At 42.4% G+C, this 26,029-nt stretch overlaps 1 protein-coding gene across 1 annotated transcript in view; it reads right to left on the reverse strand.

The window, feature by feature from the left end:
- Positions 1-823: 823 nt before the first annotated feature.
- The window catches only part of LOC139543213 (espin-like), a 103,490-nt gene continuing 78,284 nt past the window's right edge, over positions 824-26,029 (reverse strand). The window contains exons 14-16 of the mRNA XM_071349475.1: positions 11,457-11,536; positions 11,102-11,113; positions 824-4,504 (exon numbers count right to left, since the gene is read on the reverse strand). Of these exons, the coding sequence (XP_071205576.1) occupies positions 4,357-4,504; positions 11,102-11,113; positions 11,457-11,536 (240 nt within the window). The 3' untranslated portion in view covers positions 824-4,356. The remainder of the gene's footprint in view (positions 4,505-11,101; positions 11,114-11,456; positions 11,537-26,029) is intronic.

Below are 26,029 nucleotides of genomic sequence, written 5' to 3' on the forward strand. Positions count from 1 at the left end.
CATCTCCTCATTGGTTTATAGAAGCAGGTACCCACGTGCCATCTCCTCATTGGTTATACCCACGTGGGTGACTGAAAGACGAAAGAGGTCAGTGGCGGTAATGCACCTAATTTATGAAAGTTGCCAATCGCAATATAAAGTCCAGAGAAGAAAAAGCCTGGAAGGAAGAGAGATGACTAGAAACGATTCGGTTGGCCATTTTATGTGTGGATTAATTGGCGGAGTAGAGGACCTTGTGCATTTCAGGAAAAATAACTCAATGTTTATATCCCAGGACAAATTAGCTAGCAACAGCAAGCTAGCTAAATAGGACAAATTAGCTAGCAAGTGCAAGCTAACTAGCAAAATGGCCATAAATGTTTAATGCTTTTCAAACCTGTCCCCAAATTAATATAATTGGTTCAGAGTTTGTTTTGATATTTTAACCTGCGTGTCGTGATCGCTTTTGGTGTGGGAAGACAAAATAAATTCGCGCACGATGGCGCACGCGCGCAGACGGTTTGGGTTCCGTAACTAGCTGTTGCTAGCTCCAACGCATTCAGAAGGAAATAAATTTCACAAATTATCTTTTAAAAAGGCACACCTGTTAATTTAAATGCATTCCAGGTGACTACCTCATGAAGCTGGTTGAGAGAATGCAAAGTGTGCAAAGCTGTCAAAGGGTGGCTATTTGAATCTCAAATATAAAATATTTAGATTTTTTTAACACTTTGATTTGTTTAACACATTACATTGTATTGTTTTTAAAATTGTATAGCTGCCTTAATTTTGCCAGACCCGATAAGTAGCTGCTGCCGGGGATCCATAATAAATACAAAGGCAGTAGTAGATAAATCAATTTACAAAGGTCAAAGATTTCATTTGACAATCTGAAAATAGTTTTACATTCATGAACTAACAATTTATGTAAGCAAGGATGAGAACTGTAATATGGGAACAATGAAACAACAAAGTATTGAGGGTTACTATATACAGTATTAAATGTATAGAAAATCTTCTAATGGCAATGACGTTTACATACTTACATTTTCACATCAATATGCCATCCAATGAATTGAATATTTCCAAATAGTTTCTCAACAAGGACCATGCATTTCATTATATATGATGTATGTAACATATGTTTGATACACTTGCAAAAATGTACACCCAATACATACGAGGTAAACTTGTAGCACATTTTCTGACATTGGGGGATGCCCATATACTGTATGTTTTACAGACACGTCTGGCACATTTCTGAGGCCCAACAACTCCAGCCACAACATTAGTGCACATCATCCTACGAAACCAACAATGTGTCAATGGTCATTTCTAAAAAAGATAATGCCCGAGTTACCTATAGTTTGGTCCCCTGACAAAAAAAAACTAGATAAAATCCAGTAGGTGGATTGAAAATATAGTAAGTAAGTGAGAGAGAAAGAGAACTCTCCTCTAGTAAAAGGATCTGCTCATAAAATATTACATTCCAAGGTTCACTGGTGAAAGCCAGATAAAGGACACAGGAGTCACTGATGTATTTGTGGGACTTTTGCAATATTCAGTGTGCTGATGAGACTTCTGTTACGATTGTGCTCCTAATATTTTATACAATCGATAAAAGAAAACATGTTTGCTTGTTGAACTCATAGCGATTTGCTAAATATTGTGTTTTTTAATTAGCATGATTGTGGAGTGTTCAATCCTCTTGGATAACAAGAGATGTGCTTTTGGTTGGACAACAGTCAATTTTGACATCCATAAGACACATAGAATTCACCATGATCACAATAAGGACATTCATTGAAAAGTAAAAAAGGGTTATATGCTCAAACTGAACAAAAATATAAAAGCAACATGTAGTGTTGGTCCCATGTTTCATGAGCTGAAATAAAAGATCCCAGACATTTTCCATACGCACAAAAAGCTTGTTTCTCTTAAATGTTGTGCACACGTGTTTACAAAGTTAACTAGTTTTCCTAGTTAAATAAAGGTTAAATAAAAAAACAATTTAAATGTAAAAACAATTTACATCCCTGTTAGTGAGCATTTTTCCTTTGCCAAGACAATCCACCTGACAAGTGTGGCATATCAAGAAGCTGATTACACAGGTGCACCTTGTGCTGTCGACAATAAAAGGCCACTCTAAAATGTGCTGTTTTGTCACACAACGCCACAAATGTCTCAAGTTGAGGGAGTGTGCAATTGGCATGCTGACTGCAGGAATGTCCATAGCTGTAGCCAGATGCATTAAATTCTCTACCATAAGCCTCCTCCAACATCGTTTTAGAGAATTTGTCAGTACATCCAACCGACCTCACGTAACCATGCCAGCCCAGGACCTGCACATCTGGCTTCTTTACCTGCAAGATCAAAGAATTTCTACACAAACTGTCAGAAACCGTTTTGGGGAAACTCATCTGCGTGCCCGTCGTCCACACCAGGGTCTTGCCCTGACTGCAGTTCGACGTTGTAACTGACTTCAGTGGGCAAATGCTCACCTTCGATAGCCACTGGCATGCTGGAGAAGTGTACTCTTCCTGGATGAATCCCGGTTTCAACTGTACCGGGCAGATGGCAGACAGCATGTATGGCTTCGTGTGGGTTAACGGTTTGCTGATGTCAACGTTGTGAACAGAGTGCCCCATGGTGGCGGTGGGGTTATGGTATAGGCAAGCATAAGCTATGGACAACGAACACAATTGCATTTTATCAATGGCAATATGAATGCACAGAGATACCGTGACGAGATCCTGAGGCCCATTGTCGTGCCATTCATCCTCCTCCATCACATCATGTTTCAGCATGATAATGCACGGCCCCATGTCGCAAGGATCTATACACAATTCCTGGAAGCTGAAAATGTCCCAGTTCTTCCATGGCCTGTATACTCCCCAGACATGTCACCCATTGAGCATGTTTGGGATGCTCTGGATTGCTGTGTACGACGGTTTGTTTCCGTCAATATCCAGTAACTTCACAGCCATTGAAGAGGAGTGGGGCATTCCACAGGCCACAATCAACAGCGTGAAGGAGATGTGTCACAATGCATTAGGCAAATGGTGATCACACTAGATACGGACAGCATTTCTGATCCACTACTTTAAAAAAAAGGTATCTGTGACCAACAGAAGCATATCTGTATTCCCAGTCATGTGAAATCCATAGATTAGGACCTAATGAAATCATTTCAATTGACTGCTTTCCTTAAATGAACTGTAACTCAGTAACATCGTTGAAATTGTTACATGTTGCTTTTATATTTTTGTTCAGTGTTGTTTTTTACTTTAATTACGTTATCCACAACAATATTAATAAACCCATTTTAAATGACTTATGGTTGCAGTTAGCCATGTGATATTAACGTACACTGAAAAAATAACAGGTACAGGAGGGACTTTATCAATTTCCCATTTGGTTCAATAATATCTCTGGAAGTTCAGATGGGCTCAATGAAAAATAGCATCATTAAGTAGAATGGTCTGGTTTTATATAGGTCTTTCTGCAATACATGGAGATGATATATACAGTATCAAAATGCCATTGCTTATTATGTTGACCATGACATTTTCCATCCTTAAAGCAAACCTACAGTAGAATACAACAGGCTAGTTTCAGAGCTCAATTATCAATGTAAGTGTGGGTGAATCAAATGCAGAGAAAACCGATCGTGGACAGTTTTTCTATTTATGAAAAACTGCTGAACCTATAGCAATGACAACTTTTCCGACAATGCCCAACAAGACAGACCAACAGATCAACATTGAGAAAGGTTGTTCGAGTGTATGGAATTGTGTGGGAAATTCCTACAGTCATGTTAAATAATGTAAAGTAAAGCTAGTGTATATGATTCAAGACTAAGGGTCTTCATACAGTTGGGATACGTACAGTTTTTAGCCAAATGTTTTGCCAGGACAAAAAGGGGTAGGAGCATCTATTCAATGTGGTCATGTAGTCCTTTGAATCGGACACCGCTAACGTTGCGATACGTACAGTATTTGTCCACGGGACCTTGGTGCGGCCACACCATTTCAGGATGGCAGAGCTGCAAAGCATGTTGTGAGGTGGCATGGTCCTGTTTGGTGGGTCGTCACTAGTTAACACAGCCACAAAGTCATAATTATGGCTAAACTCCCGAAGACACTGGGCACATTTCTATAATTTCTCAAATTAAACGTTTATTTTAAACCTAACCCTAATAACCTTAAATTAAGGCCAAAACGCACATTTTTGTAGCTAATTTTGCCTTTGTGGCTCTGGAATCTGACTTTGTGGCTGTGTTATCTAGTGGAAACCTGGTTGGGGTGGGGTGCGATGAGGGTTGGGTGTTGGTTTGTTGACATTAAAGGGGAAGAGGGTTGGACGGGGAGGCGCTATCTACTGTTTCGCTATGTCTCCTTTCTTCAGGATGATCTGCCGTTGCCATGGCGCCAACTTGCTCTCGTTGTAACCCATGGTCCGTAGTCGCTCCTGCTCGTTCTTCTCCTCGCTCTCCTTTGCCTTGTTTGCAAGCTCCTCCTCTTTTCTGAGTGCACCAACAAGAGAGAACGTGAATACAAGGCGTCAGTGTGATTCAATGTGTGACTGTTTCAGCTTGTATTAAGAAACAATTGCCTGATTCTGGGCCAACCCGAACTCTACTGTACTGTCTCTGATATGTTATTTCTTACATGGTAACTATGGCTCATGCGTTACCAGAATAGCCCAGTACAGCTCGCTCGGTTTGGCCCTGTTGAGTAAATAAAAAGGTCACTATTACCCTGGGCACGACTCTGTTAAGCTCACCTCTCCTTGTCTTGTCTGGCATGACACGGAGTACAAGGAGTGGAATGTAAGCATAAAACAGATTCTGGATTTTAGGCTAGGTCACCACAGTCAAATGTAAATATTTGAGATGGGCTTAAATTAGCTGGGAGTTTAAACCTTTGGGACTATTCTATTGGTTCCATTGTACCAGGCAAACCAAAGCTCAAGTATTTGACCCTGGTCTGGTAACAATGAATACTTTTGGTACCTCCTATAACTGGTTACTACCTGGTAAACATACATTAGTGTCATTTATAAATGGATACCAGGTAAATAGACTACTGCCTTACGGATGATTTAACTAACTTTTAAACGTGTCGTATTACACTGAGCAGAATCAATGAGTTAGTCACCTAACGCTGATTGTTAATGACTGAGTCCTATTGTATCAAAAAGGCAGCAACATTTGAGGGCTGAGAAGTCAATATAATGCCATGCTTGCCTCTAGTTGATCCATTTTATATGATGTCTTAAGAATATTTACTATATGAGCGTTTAACTGCTTCATTATAACTGCAGGTATGGGGGATGTATCAAATGATGGGTATTATTCTAATACAATTACTGACCAGTAGTTGGAAACCTTGATCTCAAATTCATATAGGCTTTTCAGTCCATGTGAAACCAACAATCAAAATGCTATATGGCATATACTACTAACCAGGATTCCATGCAACCTTTTTATGCGAGTAAAGTACATGTCGGATAAAGAATGTCACAACAGGGATAATGGAAAACAGCTCATTTGTTGGTACACTTTCCAAATGTTGACAAAGCAAAACACGCGAGACAATGTGGGATCTTTTTGTATCGGTAAAATGTATTATGCGAGAAATGGTGGTTTAAATGCGCAAATATTGGTATAATAACCATCATATAGAAGTAAACATGGAGTCACGATATGTGGTGTGGTCCTCCCACTACGACTCGGGAAAGCATGCAGTTTATTGGGCTACGGATTAAATCATTTGTATTTTATTATTTAACCTTTATTTTGCCAGGGAAGAATTATTGAAACCTAGGTCTCCTTTCCAAATGCGCTCTGTATAATATAACAAATAAACATTATATATACACATACACAGTGCCTTTGGAAAGTATTCAGACCCCTTCACTTTTCCCACTTTCTTTCATTACAGCCTTATTTCTAAAATGGATTAAATTAAAATTCAGCATAATCTACACACAATACCACATAATGACAAAGCGAAAACAGGTTCAGAAATGTTTTCAAATTTATTTAAAAAAAACACCTTATATAAAAATAAGTATTCAGACTCTTTGCTCTGAGACTTGAAATTTATCTCAGGTGCATCCTGTTTCCATTGATCATCCTTGATGTTTCTACAACTTCTACAAACTTGATTGGCATTCACCTGTGGTAAATACAATTGATTGTACATGATTTGGAAAGGCACACACCTGTCTATATAAAAGGTCCCACAGTTAACAGTGCATGTCAGAGCGAAAACCAAGCCACGAGGTTGAAGGAATTGTCCGTAGAGCTCCGAAACAGGATTGTGTCGAGTCACAGATCTGTGGAAGGGTACCAAAACATTTCTGCAGCATTAAAGGTCCCCAAGAACACAGTGGCCTCCATCATTCTTAAATGGAAGAAGTTTGGAACCACCAAGACTCTTCCTAGAGTTGGCCGCCCGGCAAACTGATCAATCGGGGGAGAAGGGACTTGGTCAGGGAGGTGACCAAGAACCCAATGGTCACTCTGACAGAGATCCAGAGTTCCTCTGTGGAGATGGGAGAACATTCCAGAAGGATAGCCATCTCTGCAGCAATCCACCAAATCAGGCCTTTATTGTAGAGTGAACAGACAGAAGCCACTCAGTAAAAAGCACGACAGCCCGCTTTAAGTTTGCCAAAAGAGGGGCCTCCCGGGTGGCGCAGTGGTCTAGAGCACTGCATCGCAGTGCTATGCTGCGCCACCAGAGTCTGGGTTCGCGCCCAGGCTCTGTCGCAGCCGGCCGCGACCGGGAGGTCCGTGGGGCGACGCACAATTGGCTTAGCGTCGTCCGGGTTAGGGAGGGTTTGGCCGGTAGGGATATCCTTGTCTCATCGCGCTCCAGCGACTCCTGTGGCGGGCCGGGCGCAGTGCGCGCTAACTGAGGGGGGCGGGTGCACGGTGTTTCCTCCGACACATTGGTGCGGCTGGCTTCCGGGTTGGAGGCGCACTGTGTTAAGAAGCAGTGCGGCTTGGTTGGGTTGTGCTTCGGAGGACGCATGACTTTCGACCTTCGTCTCTCCCGAGCCCGTACGGGAGTTGTAGCGATGAGACAAGATAGTAATTACTAGCGATTGGATACCACGAAAATTGGGGAGAAAAGGGGATAAAATTTATTAAAAAAAAATAAAAAAAAAAAAAAAAAAGTTTGCCAAAAGGCACCTAAAGACTCTCAGACCATGAGAAACAAGATTCTTTGGTCTGATGAAACCAAGATTGAACTCTTTGGGCTGAATGCAAAGTGTCACATCTGGAGGAAACCTGGCACCATCCCTACGGTGAAGTATGGTGGTGGCAGCATCATGCTGTGGGGGTGTTTTTCAGTGGCTGGGACACTAGTCAGGATCGAGGGAAATATGAACGGAGCAAAGTACAGAAAACCAGCTCCAAAGTGCACAGGACTTCAGATTGGGGTGAAGATTGATCTTCCAACAGGACAATGACCCTAAGCACATAGTCAAGACAACGCAGGAGTGTCTTCGGGACAAGTCTCTGAATGTGCTTGAGTGGACCAGCCAGAGCCCGGACTTGAACCCGATCTAACATCTATAGAGAGACCTGAAAATAGCTGTGCAGCGACACTCCCCATCCAACCTGACAGAGCTTGAGAGGATCTGCAGAGAAGAATGAGAGAAAATCCCCAAATACAGGTGTACCAAGCTTGTAGCGTCACACCCAAGAAGATTTGAGGCTGTAATCACTGCCAAAGGTGCTTCAACAAAGTACTGAGTAAAGGGTCTGAATACTTCTGTAAATGTGATATTTCAGTAAAAATTTGAAATTTCAAAAAATGTCTGTCATTATGTGGTATTGTGCAGAGATTGATGAGAGAATTAAACAATTGAATCAATTTTCGAATAAGGCTGTAATGTAAAAAAAAAGTCAAGGGGTCTGAGTACTTTCTGAATGCACTGTGAACACACACACACACACAGTACCAGTCAAAAATTGACACACCTACTCATTCCAGGGAGGTTATTTACAATTATTTACATTGTTGAATAACAGTGAAGATGTCAAAACTATGAAATAAAACATGGAATCATGTAGTAACCCAAAAAGTGTTTAACAAATCAAAATATGTATGACAGCTTTGTACATTCTTGGCATTCTCTCAACCAGCTTCAGCTGGAATGCTTTTCCAACAGTCTTGAAGGAGTTCCCACATATGCTGAGCACTTGCTGGCTGCTTTTCCTTCACTCTGTGGTCCAACTCATCCCAAACCATCTCAACTGGGTTGAGGTTGGGTGATTGTGGAGGCCAGGTCATCTGATGCAGCACTCCATCGCTCTCCTTCTTGGTAAAATAGCCCCTACACAGCCTGGAGGTGTTTTTCAACATTGTCCTGTTGAAAAACAAATGATCGTCCCACTAAGCCCAAACCAGATGGGATGGCGTATCTTTGTAGAATGCTGTAGTAGCCATGCTGGTTAAGTGTACCTTGAATTCTAAATAAATCACTGACAGTGTCACCAGCAAAGCATCCCCACACCAACACACAGCCTCCTCCATGCTTCACAGTGGGAATAAGATGTGTCTGTTACTTGAAGTCTGACCTTATCCTCTGCAGCAGAGGTAATTCTGGCTCTTCCTTTCCTGTGGCGGTCCTCATGCCAGGTTCATCATAGTACTTGATGGTTTAAGTGACTGCAATTGAAGAAACTTTCTAAGTTCTTGAAATGTTCCATATTCACTGACCTTCATGTCTTAAAGTAATGATGGACTGTCATTTCTCTTTGCTTATTTGACCTGTTCTTACCATAATATGGATTGGTCTTTTACCAAATAGGGCCATCTTCTGTATGCCCCCCCTAACCTTGTCACAACACAACTGATTGGCTCAAACGCATTAAGAAGGAAAGAAATTGCACAAATTAACTTTTAATTTTAATTAAATTTTAATTTAAAGGATCTAAAATATATTTAGATTTGTTTAACACTTATTTGGGTACTTCATGATTCCATATGTGTTATTTCATAGTTTTGATGTAGAAAATAGTAAAAATAAAGACCAACCCTTGAATGAGTGTGTGTCCAAACTTTTGACTCGTACTCATATACACTGCTCAAAAAAATAAAGGGAACACTAAAATAACACATCCTAGATCTGAATGAATGAAATATTCTTATTAAATACTTTGTTCTTTACATAGTTGAATGTGCTGACAACAAAATCACACAAAAATCATCAATGGAAATCAAATGTATCAACCCATGGAGGTCTGGATTTGGAGTCACACTCAAAATTTAAGTGGAAAACCACACTACAGGCTGATCCAACTTTGATGTAATGTCCTTAAAACAAGTCAAAATGAGGCTCAGTAGTGTGTGTGGCCTCCACGTGCCTGTATGACCTCCCTACAACGCCTGGACATGCTCCTGATGAGGTGGCGGATGGTCTCCTGAGGGATCTCCTCCCAGACCTGGACTAAAGCATCCGCCAACTCCTGGACAGTCTGTGGTACAACGTGGCGTTGGTGGATGGAGCGAGACATGATGTCCCAGATGTGCTCAATTGGATTTAGGTCTGGGGAACGGGCGGGCCAGTCCATAGCATCAATGCCTTCCTCTTGCAGGAACTGCTGACACACTCCAGCCACATGAGGTCTAGCATTGTCTTGCATTAGGAGGAACCCAGGGCCAACTGCACCAGCATATGGTCTCACAAGGGGTCTCATCTCGGTACCTAATGGCAGTCAGGCTACCTCTGGCGAGCACATGGAGGGCTGTGCGGCCCCACAAAGAAATGCCACCCCACACCATGACTGACCCACCGCCAAACCGGTCATGCTGGAGGATGTTGCAGGCAGCAGAACGTTCTCCACGGCGTCTCCAGACTCTGTCACGTCTGTCACATGTGCTCATGTGCTCAGTGTGAACCTGCTTTCATCTGTGAAGAGCACAGGGCCCCAGTGGCGAATTTGCCAATCTTGGTGTTCTCTGGCAAATGCCAAACGTCCTGCACGGTGTTGGGCTGTAAGCACAACCCCCACCTGTGGACGTCGGGCCCTCATACCACCCTCATGGAGTCTGTTTCTGACCGTTTGAGCAGACACATGCACATTTGTGGCCTGCTGGATGTCATTTTGCAGGGCTCTGGCAGTGCTACTCCTTGCACAAAGGCGGAGGTAGCGGTCCTGCTGCTGGGTTGTTGCCCTCCTACGGCCTCCTCCACGTCTCCTGATGTACTGGCCTGTCTCCTGGTAGCGCCTCCATGCTCTGGACACTACGCTGACAGACACAGCAAACCTTCTTGCCACAGCTCGCATTGATGTGCCATCCTGGATGAGCTGCACTACCTGAGCCACTTGTGTGGGTTGTAGACTCCGTCTCATGCTACCACTAGAGTGAGAGCACCGCCAGCATTCAAAAGTGACCAGAACATCAGCCAGGAAGCATAGGAACTGAGAAGTGGTCTGTGGTCACCACCTGCAGAATCACTCCTTTATTGGGGGTGTCTTGCTAATTGCCTATAATTTCCACCTTTTGTCTATTCCATTTGCACAACAGCATGTGAAATTTATTGTCAATCAGTGTTGCTTCCTAAGTGGACAGTTTGATTTCACAGAAGTGTGATTGACTTGGAGTTACATTGTGTTGTTTAAGTGTTCCCTTTATTTTTTTGAGCAGTGTATATATATATATATATATAAGACAAAAACACAGTCTGGGAAGCACAAATAAAACAAAAATCACACAGAAAAACAGTTGCATTACTCCACAAAAAAAGCAATACTATAAATTGCCCAAACGGCATCAGAACATCAAGATGAAATGTACTTTGAATTTTGATCCAAAAATATTGTGCATGGTATTGTACATTCTCTATATAACACATTGTTATTCGGTAAGTTGGAATTTAACTGCAAAAGTTTTTTTTTTTTTTTTTTCGCAATACACACAACCTTTTCTATGCAACAATTCAGTTTGATGGAAACCCCTCTGGTGGGAAAATGCACATATTGTTATGTGGATATTAGAATATGTGCATTTAAAATATGTTGCAAAGTTGATGGAAACCAAGATCATGATAGTTTCTGGCATATTATAAATGAACATTTTATAGAATGTTTTCTTACCTTTTTTGTTCCCTGCCCGACCCAGAGAAGTTAGGCACAAAAGGGATTAAGGAAACAGTATTAATGCATGGCATTCAAAATGTTACTTAACGACTACAGGAAATAATGTGTATAGTGGTTATACAGTAGGTAGCTATTTGCTCTAAATATTTCAGGATCTATTTTACTTTTTTTAATCAACCCACCCAACTTGAGGGGGGAAAAGACAGAAAAAAAAAGAAAAAACAACCAAGGCAAACAGACAAACAACCTTAGAAATTGACAGAAGGGAGGACAAATCATTGAAGAGATAATGGAGTAACAGTGGAAGCTCCTGATTGGAGGAATGGGATGGGTAGCACCACCTCTCACTCACTTCTCTTCATCAAGCTTTTTCTTGATGATGTCCCTTCGCCATCCTGGCATGGACGCCAGGCGCGCCACCTCCTCATCCACCTGCAGAGGACCAAACACACAAGAGCTTTTAACACTGTCCCTGCCCAACATCCTTTGTTGATGTAGCTCACAAAGGTGAAGCACCTGATTTTGGACCCTTCATAATGCTTACATAGTATCGCTGAAACATACACCAGGACAGCTCTTTAAAGTGTAACAGTATAACTTTAGACGGTCCCCTCGCCCTGACCCGGGCGCGAACCAGGGACCCTCTGCACACATCAACAACAGTCACCCACGAAGCGTCGTTACCCATCGCTCCACAAAAGCCGCGGCCCTTGCAGAGCAAGGGGAAACCCTACATCAAGTCTCAGAGCAAGTGACGTAACCGATTGAAACGCTATTAGCGCGTACCCGCTAACTAGATAGCCATTTCACATCAGTTACACTGGCATAAAAACATTTGAAATACATTACCTGTTGCTTTGTTGAGCTTGCCTGGCGCAAGGTATCAAATAGAGTAGTCACAAAACTGCAAACGTCACCCATCTGGCATTCCAGCCAAGTTAAAGCAATTTCTTAAAAAATTTGAACCCAGGTCTAGACCTTATCAGCTGACCTTGGGCCCAAGAAAGTGAAGGTAACCTGCCTAAATGACTACCACCCTCGGTAGCCATGAAGTGCTTTGAAAGGCTGGTCATGGCTTACATCAACACCAGACCCACTCCAATTTGAATACTACCCCAACAGATCCACAGATGATGCAATCGCACTCCACACAGCCCTTTCCTACCTGGACAAAAATAAAACCTATGTGAGAATGCTGTTCATTGACTACAGCTCAGCATTCAACACCATAGTGCCCACAAAGCTCATCACTAAGCTAAGGACCCTGGGACTAAACACCTCCCTCTGCAACTGGATCCTGGACTTCCTGACGGGCCGCTCCCAGGTGGTAAGGGTAGGCAACAACACATCTGCCACGCTGATCCTCAACACGGGGGCCCTTCAGGGGTGCGTCTCCTCCTGTAGTCCCTGTTCACCCTTCGACTGCGTGGCCAAGCACGACTCCAACACCATCATTAAGTTTGCTGATGACACAACAGTGGTAGGCCTGATCACCGACAGCGATGAGACAGCCTATAGGGGAGAGGTCAGAGACCTGACCGTGTGGTGCCAGGACAACAACCTCTCCCTCAAATGTAAACAAGACAAAGGAGCTGATCGTGGACTACAGGAAAAGGAGGGCCTGTAGTGGAGCGGGTCGAGAGTTTCAAGATCTTTGGCATCCACATCACCAACAAACTATCATGGTCCAAACACACCAAGACAGTCATGGAGAGGGCACGACAAAACCTTTTCCCCATCGGGAGACTGAAAAAATTTGGCTAAGGGTCCCCAAATCCTCTAAAAGTTCTACAGCTGCATCCTTGAGAGCATCCTGACTGGTTGCATCACCGCCTGGTATGGCAACTGCTCAGCATCCGACCGTAAGGCGCTACAGAGGGCAGTGTGTACGGCCCAGGGGCCAAGCTTCCTGCCATCCAGGACCTCTATACCAGGCGGGGTCAGAGGAAGGCGCAAAAAATTGTCAAAGACTCCAGTCACCCAAGTCATAGACTGTTCTCTCTGCTACCGCACGGCAAGCGATACCGGAGCGCCAAGTCTAGGTTCAAAAGGCTCCTTAACAGATTCTACCCCCAAGCCATAAGACTACTGAACAATTAAACAAATGGCTACCTGGACTATTTACATTGACACCCCCCCCCCCCCCCCCCTCCTTTGTTTTTACACTGCTGCTACTTGCTGTTTAGGATCTATGCAGTCACTTTACCCTTACCTCAACTAACCTGAACCCCCTGTATATAGCCTCGTTATTGTCATTTTGTTTTTATTTTTGACTTCAGTTTATTTGGTAAATATTTTTTTAACTCCATTGTTGGTTAAGGGCTCGTAAGTATTTGGCGCATGTGACAAATAAAATGAGATTTGGAGAGCCATTTTTAAGTGACTGAAACCCAGCTCATTGCAGACAGGTTGTGGACACACTGCCTGAAACCTGTCTCTTTCAGGTCCTAATTAGAGGATGGGAGCCATCTTGGATTTCTCATCTTCACCTGGCAACAGACCCATTATCCCCCTCGCATCCCTCTCACCCCACAGCGTTTCGCTGGCCCTAGCCAACAGTATCCGTGTAACCTTAGCTCTCTACACATTGCATTTTTTAAGGTTCCCCTGGGAACTCTGGAATGGGAGTAAAAATAGGAAAGTGAGACAAAGCCAGTTTAATGCTACCTATACAACAGCAGAGCATCCATTCTAGATTTACATGGTTGTATGCTAATTGCATCATATAAAAAGGCGTGGAGGCCGCAGTCGGAAGGCATCCATACATACCTGGACGAGTAACAAGAACGGTTGCTGTTTAGGGAATGCATGGAAGTTCTCTTGAGCTAATACTATGAACTGATAGGCAAAGACCAATACTGTGTCTTATTGTATACACGTGTGAGCTGAACTTGGTAAGAAATTGAAATATGGATTGTTCAATGGTCCTTTGAACATGGTGTCCCATCTTGCCTTGATAAAATATGGACATTTAGATTAGAGGTGACACAAAAACCCAATTGATCAAATCCACTCACAGAGGGAGAATCTCTCGTGTCAGCTCTCTTAAGACTCCTTCTCAAAACAAAACTCATTGGATGAGAAAGCCAGAGGTCCCGCCCGTGACCTTCTCCAATGGGTTTGAGGAGGCGGCGATGAGAGGACGTGAGGAGGCGGCGATGAGAGGACGTGAGGAGTATTCAATTAAGATTCTCCTAGAGCCTCATACCTACTCATTCAATTCATTCAAGGGGCTTTATTGGCATGGGAAACATGTTTACATTGCCAAAACAAGTGAAATGAACAGTAAATATTACACACAGTTCCAAAAGAATAAAGACATTTCAAATGTCATTATGTACAGTGTTGTAACGTTGTGCAAATAGTTAAAGTAAAAAAAAGTAAATAACGGGGCCTCCCGGGTGGCGCAGCTAGCCCTGCGATGCAGTGCTCTAGACCACTGCGCCACCAGAGTCTCTGGGTTCGCGCCCAGGCTCTGTCGCAGCCGGCCGCGACCGGGAGGTCCGCACAATTGGCCTAGCGTCGTCCGGGTTAGGGAGGGTTTGGCCGGTAGGGATATCCTTGTCTCATCGCGCTCCAGCGACTCCTGTGGCGGGCCGGGCGCAGTGCGTGCTAACTGAGGGTGGCGGGTGCACGGTGTTTCCTCCGACACATTGGTGCGGCTGGCTTCCGGGTTGGAGGCGCGCTGTGTTAAGAAGCAGTGCGGCTTGGTTGGGTTGTGCTTCGGAGGACGCATGGCTTTCGACCTTCGTCTCTCCCGAGCCCGTACGGGAGTTGTAGCGATGAGACAAGATAGTAATTACTAGCGATTGGATACCACGAAAATTGGGGAGAAAAGGGGATAAAATTTATAAAATTTAAATGAAAAAAAAGTAAATATGGGTTGTATTTACAATGGTGTTTGTTCTTCACTGATTGCCCTTTTCTTGTGGCAACAAGTCACAAATCTTGCTCCTGTGATGGCACACTGTGGTATTTCACCCAGTAGATATGAGAGTTTATCAAAATTGGATTTCGAATTCTTTGTGGATCTGTGTAATCTGAGGGAAATATGTGTCTCTAATATGGCAGGAGGTTAGGAAGTGCAGCTCAGTTTCCACCTCATTTTGTGGGCAGTGTGCACATAGCCTGTCTGCTCGAGAGCCAGGTCTGCCTACGGCAAACTTTCTGAATAGCAAGGCTATGCATAGTCAAAGCTTTCTTTCATTTTGGGTCAGTCACAGTGGTTCTGCCAATGTGTATTCTCTGTTGATGGCCAAATAGCATTTTAGTTTGCTCAGTTTTTTTGTTAATTCTTTACAGGGGGTCAAGTAATTATATTTTTGTTTTCCCATGATTTGGCTGAGTCTACTCACTACATATCATTTTCCTCCCCTTGAATCTCTGGGTTGGTAAAGTTGGTAAAGATACAGCAGGTGGACTCGATTTAGCTCACCCAGAACACCAGGTGGGCGAGATTCCCATATGGAAAAGATATAAGAATTCTGTTAAATTATTCTATATGTTCTACCTGGAACTTGTAATTAATACATATGGCAGCAGAAACACATACAAGTTTCCTAAACTATTATTGTAATATCTGACTTGTATGGGTGGGTAACATTTAGACAGAACAGAAATGTAGAATGTATTGTATGAAAAAAACATAGAAGGCTTCGCTTACAAAAATAGTAACACAATAAAATAACGAGGCTATGTACAGTACAAGGGGCACTGGTACCGAGTATGTGCAGTGGTACGGGTTAGTCGAATGTCTTAATTCATAGTCTTCAATATTATTCTACAATGTAGAAATAAAGAAAAACGCTGGAATGAGTAGGTGTCCAAACTTTTCATTGGTACTGTGTATATATGTATATATATATATATATATATATATATATATATATATATATATATATTTGCGCCCATCTCAGTGAACTAATCCATTGTGGAGGCCTAGACTAAAAGTCAATTTATGCTTGAATCGAAAATGTGGTCGGAGGCTCCATATGGAGGGTGTGGACGCAACTGTACTGCATCGCCATGCGCCTCCCAAATTTTGTAACAATGCGGAAGGGTTTGTATAGCTTGACATGACTGGTTGGCGGTAGGTGGGGGCGGTACATCCTGTATAAACACAAATTAATTTCCTTGGTAACAGCTCCGCGAAGCGCAAGAAGTATGAATGCCCTGACTTCTGCTGAGGCCATATCACCGTAAATGTTGCATGGACAATGCAGACGTCGGATTGACCATTCACCCAGATGCACAATGCACTGCTCTCTCCTGACAATTTGTGCACATTCATTGTTTCAGAATTTCATTGTGCGAAATATTTGCGTTTGATTGTTAGTATATATAAATTCACCATTACATATCACCAGTAGTTCATGTACTGTTAATTCCTAATCTACAATGTTTGTTACTTTGGTTACAGTCATTTATTTTAATACATTATTCTTTCTTTTGTCATTGTCGGAGTGGACACATTGTGTGCAGAGTGCACAGCCTGTTACACTTGGTTTATTTAATTCCATTTACGAGTTCTGTCAATTTAGTCATTGTCTTTTGTTTGGAGCGCTCCTGTCAATGTTGAGTAAGGACGCATGTGACCTTCTTGGTCCCGTCCCTCAAGTCCGTGAAACACAGGAAGGAGTAATGGATGGATAGTTATTTTTAAAGCTGCAATCATAGAACACACAGTATGGATGAATGATTAGTATTAGACGGGATATAACAGCACTCCCACAGCAATTCTCCATAAATCTGCTGTATAATATACTGACAAAATAACAATTTAAATGTCTTTCATAGTCATTGTAATCATATAGTGGATTTAACAATTTATAATAATTCCTAATTTACTATAATAAAAATATATATTGTTTCCATGTAATCTCATTCACAACAGAATAAACTATCATCCATTTTAGTATTCAAAAGATATCAAATTTAACTGAAAAATGACTCATGTCACACTCTTGTGGCGAAGAAATATAATACACCTAGAAAGTACCACATTTTCCTAAGCTAACAAAGCCAGGCTAATACACTGCTAGCTGGTGCTCATAAATTTATACATATACTTTACACATTTGTCAAAATACCTGCAATCATGGCCCACACACAGTATGGATGAGTGGTGAGTAGTAGACGGGATATAAACAGCACTCCTAAAGATGCATTCTCGAGTTAGCTACCAACTTCAGAGGGAACTTTAGCTAGCATAAAACCCACATGGCAAATAACATAGTGGCTTATTTGACGCTAAACCAACAACATTAGTTACTAATAACATAAATTGCTAATGTAGGATGTTAAATGTGGATTTTATGATGTAATGTCAACTTTATACATTTCTATCACGGGACCACTCAATTTTCAACTCAACCACAGCAATTGTCCATAAATCTGCAGTGGATTACCCAGAATTCCATACTTTTATCATTGAGTGATTAGACATGGTAAACACACGAATCCACCAGGAGGTGGCATAACACCCATTGTATGGTGTAACGGATGTGAAATGGCTAGCTAGTTAGCGGGTACGCGCTACTAGCATTTCAATCAGTTACGTCACTTGCTCTGAGACTTAAGTAGGGTTTCCCCTTGCTCTGCAAGGGCCGCGGTTTTTGTGGAGCGATGGGTAACGACGCTTCGTGGGTGTCAGTTGTTGATGTGTGCAGAGGGTCCCTGGTTCGCGCCCGGGTCGGGGCGAGGGGACGGTTTAAAGTTATACTGTTACACACGCATAGAAGTAGGCCTATAGGCTACTATAGTGCGCAAATGTAGGCATATAAATGTGCCCATTTGGGGATGATAGTATTTCTGATCGGTTTAACTCATCACCACTAATGCCCCGTGGAGCTTCTCAAAATAATGTTTTATTCACCTCAAACAGCAAGCAAACAAGGTCTGTTTTTACATCCATTGAAAATTCCAATAGTTCCTCAATGTATTTGAAAAATCTTTCCAGCTCTCTCCCTTTTGATAACCACTCAGCGTGAAAGGGAAAAATGCTCTGATACAGTGGATACGTCATAAAATAGGCTTCTTATCAGTGCCTGACTTGGACTGAAATAGGTTCCTGTACTCATTCTGGGAGCTCGTACTATTTATATTAGGTGCAGGAGCTCCACAATACTTTTAAGATAGTATTCTATAAGAGGAACAGGAGCTCAAGCAGTCGAAAATTTGAGGTGCCGGTACTCAGCTCCGGTGAGCTCCTGCCCAAGTCAAGCACTGCTTCTTATCCCTTATCCCCAGCCTACAGCTGTGTCTGTCCCAAGTTCACTGGAGCAGAATATTTTATACAATGTTGCAAGTTTGCTAGTGCAAGCTTCAGGCCGGTGTCAAGTTAATAGTTGATATAATATTTCAAGTTCGTTGCAGACAGGCCATGTGTAGCCAATATGATTTATAGGATTTTTATGTAGGCAATTTTTACATAAACTCAACAAAAAAAGACATCCCTTTTTCAGGACCCTGTCTTTCAAAGATAATTTGTAAAAATCCAAATAACTTCACAGATCTTCATTGTAAAGGGTTTTAACACTGTTTCCCATGCTTGTTCAATGAAACATAAATCATTTATGAACATGCACCTGTGGAACGGTCGTTAAGACACTAACAGCTTACAGACGGTAGGCAATTAAGGTCACAGTTCTGAAAATGTAGGACACTAAAGAGGCCTTTCTGATGACTGGAAAACAACAAAAGAAAGATGCCCAGGGTCCCTGCTCATCTGCATGAACGTGCCTTAGGCATGCCGCAAGGAGGCATGAGGACTGCAGATGTGGCCAGGGCAATAAATTGCAATGTCCGTACTGTGAGACGCCAAAGACAGCGCTACAGGGAGACGGGATGGACAGCTGATCGCCCTCGCAGTGGCAGACCACGTATAACAGGATCGGTACATCCGAAACATCACACCTGCGGGACAGGTACAGGATGGCAACAACAACTGCCTGAGTTACACCAGGAACGCACAATCCCTCCATCAGTGCTCAGACTGTCTACAATAGGCTGAGAGAGGCTGGACTGAGGGCTTGTAGGCTTGTTGTAAGGCAGGTCCTCACCAGACATCACCGGCAACAACGTTGTCTATGGGCACAAACCCACCATCGCTGGACCAGACAGGACTGGCAAAAAGTGCTCTTCACTTACGAGTCGCGGTTTTTGTCTCACCAGGGGTGATGGTCGGATTCGCGTTTAACACCGAAGCCTGTACTCTGGAGCGGGATCGATTTGGAGGTGGAGGGTCCGTCGTGGTCTGGGGCGGTGTGTCAGCGCATCATCGGACTGAGCTTGTTGTCATTGCAGGAAATCTCAACGCTGTACGTTACAGGGAAGACATCCTCCTCCCTCATGTGGTACCCTTCCTGCAGTCTCATTCTGACATGACCCTCCAGCATGACAATGCCACCAGCCATACTGCTCGTTCTGTGCGTGATTTTCTGCAAGACAGGAATGTCAGTGTTCTGCCATGGCCAGCGAAGAGCCCGGATCTCAATCCCATTGAGCACGTCTGGGACCTGTTGGATCGGAGGGTGAGGGCTAGGGCCATTCCCCCCAGAAATGTCCGGGAACTTGCAGGTGCTTTGGTGGAAGAGTGGGGTAACATTTCCCAGGAAGAACTGACAAATCTGGTGCAGTCCATGAGGAGATGCACTGCAGTACTTAATGCAGCTGGTGGCCACACCAGATAATGACTGTTACTTTTGATTTTGACCCCCCCTTTGTTTAGGGACACATTCTTCCATTTCTGTTAGTCACGTGTCTGTGGACCTTGTTTAGGTTGTCTCAGTTGTTGAATCTTATGTTCATACAAATATTTACACATGTTAAATTTACTGAAAATAAACGCAGTTGACAGTGAGAGGACGTTTCTTTTTTTGCTGAGTTTAGTTGGCAATAGAAGTGACATTTTTAGGTTTGTTTAATTCTCATTCAGATTTGGATAGAACATTGAGACATCAAGATGTTATTATAAATTAAATTAAACTTTCACGAAAATGTGCATATGAAAACCAAAACTGGCACAGAGATCGGTAGAAATGGTAAGATAAATTGGCATTCCACATGAGTCAGGTTGCCCACTCCATGGTAGCCTATTACGGGCAACTTCAGGAGAGTAATTGCAGAATCTGTGAAAGCCAGCAGGAGTGAGGACAATAGTTGGGTCAGGTAATTTGTTTATCTAGATCTGGCGCCCACTTGAGGCATCAAACCGTAAGCTTATAGCATCAGACAAGCTCAGTGCATATAGTTGACTTTATTAAAACACATATGGTGTTGTCTATATATGGAAAAATACACGTTTAAAAATGTCTAGCAATCGATTGGTCGAAAGAACATATGACTTTCGGTCAACCAAGATTTTTTGTTGTTGTCAGAGACAGCCCTAGTGGAAGGTGACTGGGAAAGGGTGAGGTCAAAAGAGGAAATGTCTGGAAAGAGGTGGAAATAAATTAATTGAAGTCAGGTGTCAGAAGGTTAAAGTCGCCCAGTACGATGAGTGGTGAGGAAATGAGCTCATCAAGGTGTCAAGCTCATTGAGGAACTCTCCAAGGGCACCCGGTGGGTGATAGATGACAACAATGTTAAGCTTGAGTGGACAAGTGACAGTGACTGCATGGTATTCAAATGAGGAGGTGAGAGAGGGGGAAAATATAAATGAGTAGCCCTGTGCCACCACCGCAACGTCCAGATACTCTCAGTCTATGAGAGAAAACATAGACAGATGAAGAGAGAGCAGCTGGAGTAGCATTGTTCTCTGGGGTAATCCATGTCTCGGTCAGGGCCAAAAAGTGTATACCCCCAAACCATAAGACTGCTGTACGGACTATTTGGATTGACCTCTTCGTTTCTTTTTTTTTGCACTGACTCTTGCATAGGTTCGATGTACACTCACTGGACTCTAACCACATACTACACTGACACACACACACTACTCTGTTTATTATCTATGCATAGTCACTTTACCCCCACCTACATACAGTACTACCTCGACTAACATACTGCACATACTGCTGTACCAGTGCCCCCTGTACTGTACACAGCCTCGTTATCTTATTGTGTTAATATTTTTTCCTTTAGTTTAGCAAACTTTTTAAAAACTCTGCATTGTTGATTTAGGGCTCGTAAGTAAGCATTTCACGGTAAGATTTGATTTGACTAAGGGGTGCTTATAGGCTGAGTTCATCTTATTGACTGCAGATCGGCAGGTCCGAACGCTGCCGGAGACTATGAATTCATCCTGGGTTGTGAGCACAGAATACACTAAATTATAAGGGTTGCAGCCACACTTTTTGTGTGATGGTGGGGTCACAAAAACGTTAATATTAAAATGGTGTCGCGGGCCAAAAAGGTTTGGGAACGCCTGACTTAGCTACTTGAATTGTTATCTAATCCAAATCCTTTTTTCATTATATTTTTTACAGAAGTTAAAACCACTGGACAGGACAGGGTTTATTTTTATGTAATTTGACATTTGGTTATCTCCTCCATTTAAGTTGACAATCATTCTCTCTAAATTAATAATTAATATTTTTCTGGGTGGCCGGTGTTTTCATTGATAAATTGCCGCAGATAACTGTCTATTGGGTTTCCGAATATCTAGACAGTACCCTCAGTCTCAACCATGTATCCAATCCACAATCTTGACTCCAGCCTGTACGAGGGCGCATCCCAGCTCGAACCAATTGGCTGAAAGTAGATCGGAAGTCGTCCACTGTAAGGAGTAATCTCCTTATGTTTTCAGTATAAGTCACCGTTCCACATTCGCTAGCATGACAGCAGATGACAGTAAAAGGGTTAATATTCCAGGGGGGAAAAATGTAATCTGTACATGAGGGAAGAAGAGAAAACGCTATGACAAAATGCATCTTTGCTGTCATGGGTGTCTGTTGCAGTAGAGGAATGTTGGTTGACGAATGTTAAAATACCCACATCGACTGACTGGCTTTTTGTGGTGTGGTACTTAAGTAGTGCGACAAAGCAAAAAAAAGAAAAAAGAAAGTGTACTATACTCCTACTCGATTTAGTCTTACTGTATGGATCAAATTATACTGTAGCTTGGATTAAAGGGCTAATTGGGTATGGGGAGCCTTGCATGACCTTTTACAAAACATTAGCGCGCCAATCATGAACAGTAGTGATGTGGGAAAAAATATGACGATATATTGCATAGTATCGTTTTGACAATATCACTTTATTATTTATGCGGTAGTTGGCTGTATCTGCACCAAAACTCCAGTATTTTTCTTTCATAGCCTGTTCTCCATCTTCTTTTTAAATAGGGAGCCAATTTGTATTCAGCACTTATTTCCATGACTGATCTAAACTAGTTTTCTCATGGCTTTCTTGTCCCTCTGCAGACCAACTATCCACAGACAGCGCTAACTCTGGCTCCTCTACCAACGATGAGTGGTTTTTGTACAACAGAGGGCGGGGACACCGGGGACAACGTCGAGGACAACTACCCCAGCACGTAAGAGGGTTCGACCCATACGTCGGGGGAAGGAGAAATCCACTACCACCCCGCGACACCTACCAATTGAGATCCAGGACGGGGCCCCCAGTCCAACAGGAGCTAAATGTGTTCAACTTATCAAGTAAGACCCTGACATCAGCTCAACTTAGTGTTCTCAATAAGGGCTTATCATTTGTACCCACTGAATACATTAATGACTTTGACATCCAGATATATCTATTCAAGTTTTTCCATAATCTGAGATTGCTTGAGTTCTTTGATAAGAGTGAAACATGACTCCACTTGAAGTGTCATCCTCAGTGAGATGTATACATAGGTCTACCAGGTTAATCAATAGACGTACCTGTCCTACCGTGAGTCAAGGAGGAGATGGAGCCATTAACCCAGCTGAGGTACAGAGAGAACCATATTTAGAGCAGGAAGTTCATTCATACCTCCCTCCAAATGCAATGCGTCCATAGAAACCTTCTGAAGGATTGTTGAAAATGATGGAGGTGACCTACTGAAAGACAAAAACACAAACCCTATGATAACCCGAGTAGAGACGAGAGGATGGCTCTTAAGGACTTACAGTCAGATCCTTCGATTATAATTACAAATAAAAGTGACAAAGGAGGAGGAATTTGCATACAAAACAAATGTGACTATGTGAATAAATGTCGCCAACAACTATGTAAATGTGACTTCTATCGCAAACTGAATTGTGACATCTTATCCACAGTGGAAAGCTGTTTGGAATCAGGACAAAATCACCAAAAAGAGAATGTGACATTTCTTAAGATACCAACTTTCTATACAGTCGCTAAATTACACAAACAAGTGTCTCCTCCTCCAGGTAGACCCATTGTAGCGGCAAGACTGACATCCAACATTTCTAAGTTTCTACAGTTAACTGGTTCAACACACTAGACTAAGATGAATACATTCTAATGTAAAAAAAAAAAAAAAAAACAAGACTCAAATTGTCCACGTTACAAAAACCTAAAGATCTTGGGGTCTAACTGCACCACATTTTAAACTTTACCATCTGGCAAACCAATTCCACTACATAGTAAAATAAATGTATCCCAATCAACAACAAACCCCTGGCTAGAAATAGAACAAAGAATGCAAATCACTCTATAAGTGACCTACCATTCCTCAACCAGACTATAAAGAACCCCAACAAATCACTCTAGAAGTGACCTACCTTTCCTCAACCAGACTATAAAGAACCCCAACTGCTTCAAAAACCAGGTTATCATATCGACAACTCTGAGAGCTTGGTGGAAAATCAATAAAATCACAAATTACACCCCAGCACTAAATTAATTCACCCCAATCTGGAACAACCCAGGGTTTCAAATCAACAAGAAACCGCTTATGTTCAACTCATGGAAACCGAGAAATCACCCATCTACAACACATATTTGGAAATGGCTCACTAATACCACTCCCCGAACTAATCTAGAAATATGACAACCGCTAGTGAAAGCTTCTACAATATCTCCAATTTAAAAAATCTCTGCAAACCAAAATCAATCTATTAAACACTTTCCTTCAAACACCACTACTAGAACAGCTGGCAGGCATAGCCAATTCAAAATAAACAATTCTCCATATTATACAGACTACTATAAAAAAACATTTGGCATTTTAATCATTTAGTAGATGCTCTTATCCAGAGCGACTTACAGCAGCAATTAGGGTCAAGTGCCGGGCATATCAACAGATTTTTCACCTAGTCGACTCAGATTTAAACCAGCAACTTCTCGGTTAGGCTTTTCGGTTAGGCTAGGCTACCTGCCACCAGATACCAATCTCTCTCTACCGGTCACAGAATGCAATCACTACCCAATATCAATTTCTGGAAACCAATCTGCAATAACATCTTCAGTTATGACTAACAACCCTAACACACAACTTATACAGTACAAGATCATGCACAGAGCACATAACCCTCACCACATAATTCACAGAGCACATAACTCGCAACAAAATTCACAGAGCACATAACTCGCAACACAAAATGCACAGAGCACATAACGCCCAACAAAATCCACAGAGCACATAACCCTGAACACAAAATTCACAGAGCACATAACGCCCAACAAAATGCACAGAGCACATAACCCTGAACACAAAATGCACACAAATGGATGTGTTCACACTAGTCACAACACTCCAGAGAACTACTTTCACACCACCTGGCTCTGTCCAACCACCCTTCAGTTCTGGAAAGAAATAACACCCTTTCGGGTCACAGCATTCCCCTCACCCCCATCCCTCTGCCTTCTTGGAGATGTCTCATCATCCGACCTACCTCCCAAACATCATCAGTCCATTTTAATCGCCTTAACAATCAGCTAAAAAAAACTCACTACACACACTATTACTCAACTGGAAAAACAGAAACCAATTTTCTGTTTTTCAATGGCCACGTCATAAAGGGAAAAATGACAGCATCCACCAAAGACAAAATGAAAATCATTCAACAAACTGCACCCCAGTACTCACCTCTCGATGAGCTGATCCCCACCGTAGTGTTTCCTCTAACGCCCAACTTGCTATTACTATTTATTTTTAGCTAATTATTATTATTATTATTATAAAACAATGGTATCGGTGTCTAATCAGGATGACATAGCCAATTAAGATTCACCCCATACAACAATATTTCCCTACAACATGGTTACTTCCCCCAAAGACAAATGTCAAATTTGTTATGAAATGTTATCTACATGTCCGGTCCTGTCCGCCTGTCCCCACCAGTACCTGTTGAATGTTTGTCTTGTGTCACGTTTGCTTGTTATTGTTGTTTTGCACTCACATCAGGTGAAGAGGTTAAGCAAGTGTGGTGGGTAGGCAGGTCTGTAGATGTGTTGGCAAGTGGGTGGGTATGTCAGAGGGACGGGGACGGTGCAGGGAACAAACAGAGGGTTGTTGTTTTTGGCTGGGGTATTCGGAGCGGCTTCATTTTATAAAAATGGATGCCCAAAAAGTCCAATTTAAAAAGAAAAATAACCCTTGAACTCACCTCAGGCTCTAAAGGAGATTCTTGAAAAGCATGTTTTATGCTACAGGCAAAAAGTTAACGCTGTTGATCTCTAATGACGAAAGCAATCCAATGTCAAGATTGGCAACATCTGGAGGTAATTCAGGAGGGTGCCACATGTTTACACATTTATCAAACAATGCAATCTCCATAGACAAACATTGGGAAGTAGAATGGCCTTACTGAAGAGCTCAGTGACTTTCAACGTGGCACTGTTATAGGATGCCACTTTTCCAATGAGTCAGTTCGTCAAATTTCGTCCCTGCTAGAGCTGCCCCGGTCAACTATAAGTGCTGTTATGGTGAAGTAGAAATGTCTAGGGGCAGTTTTTCATGATTCGGGTTAAGCCCCTTCGTTCCAGTGAAGGGAAATGTCAACACTACAGCATACAATGACATTCTAAATTATTCTGTGC

The sequence above is a fragment of the Salvelinus alpinus genome, chromosome 17 (assembly GCF_045679555.1).
Source record: "Salvelinus alpinus chromosome 17, SLU_Salpinus.1, whole genome shotgun sequence".
Classification (NCBI taxonomy): Eukaryota; Metazoa; Chordata; class Actinopteri; order Salmoniformes; family Salmonidae; genus Salvelinus; species Salvelinus alpinus.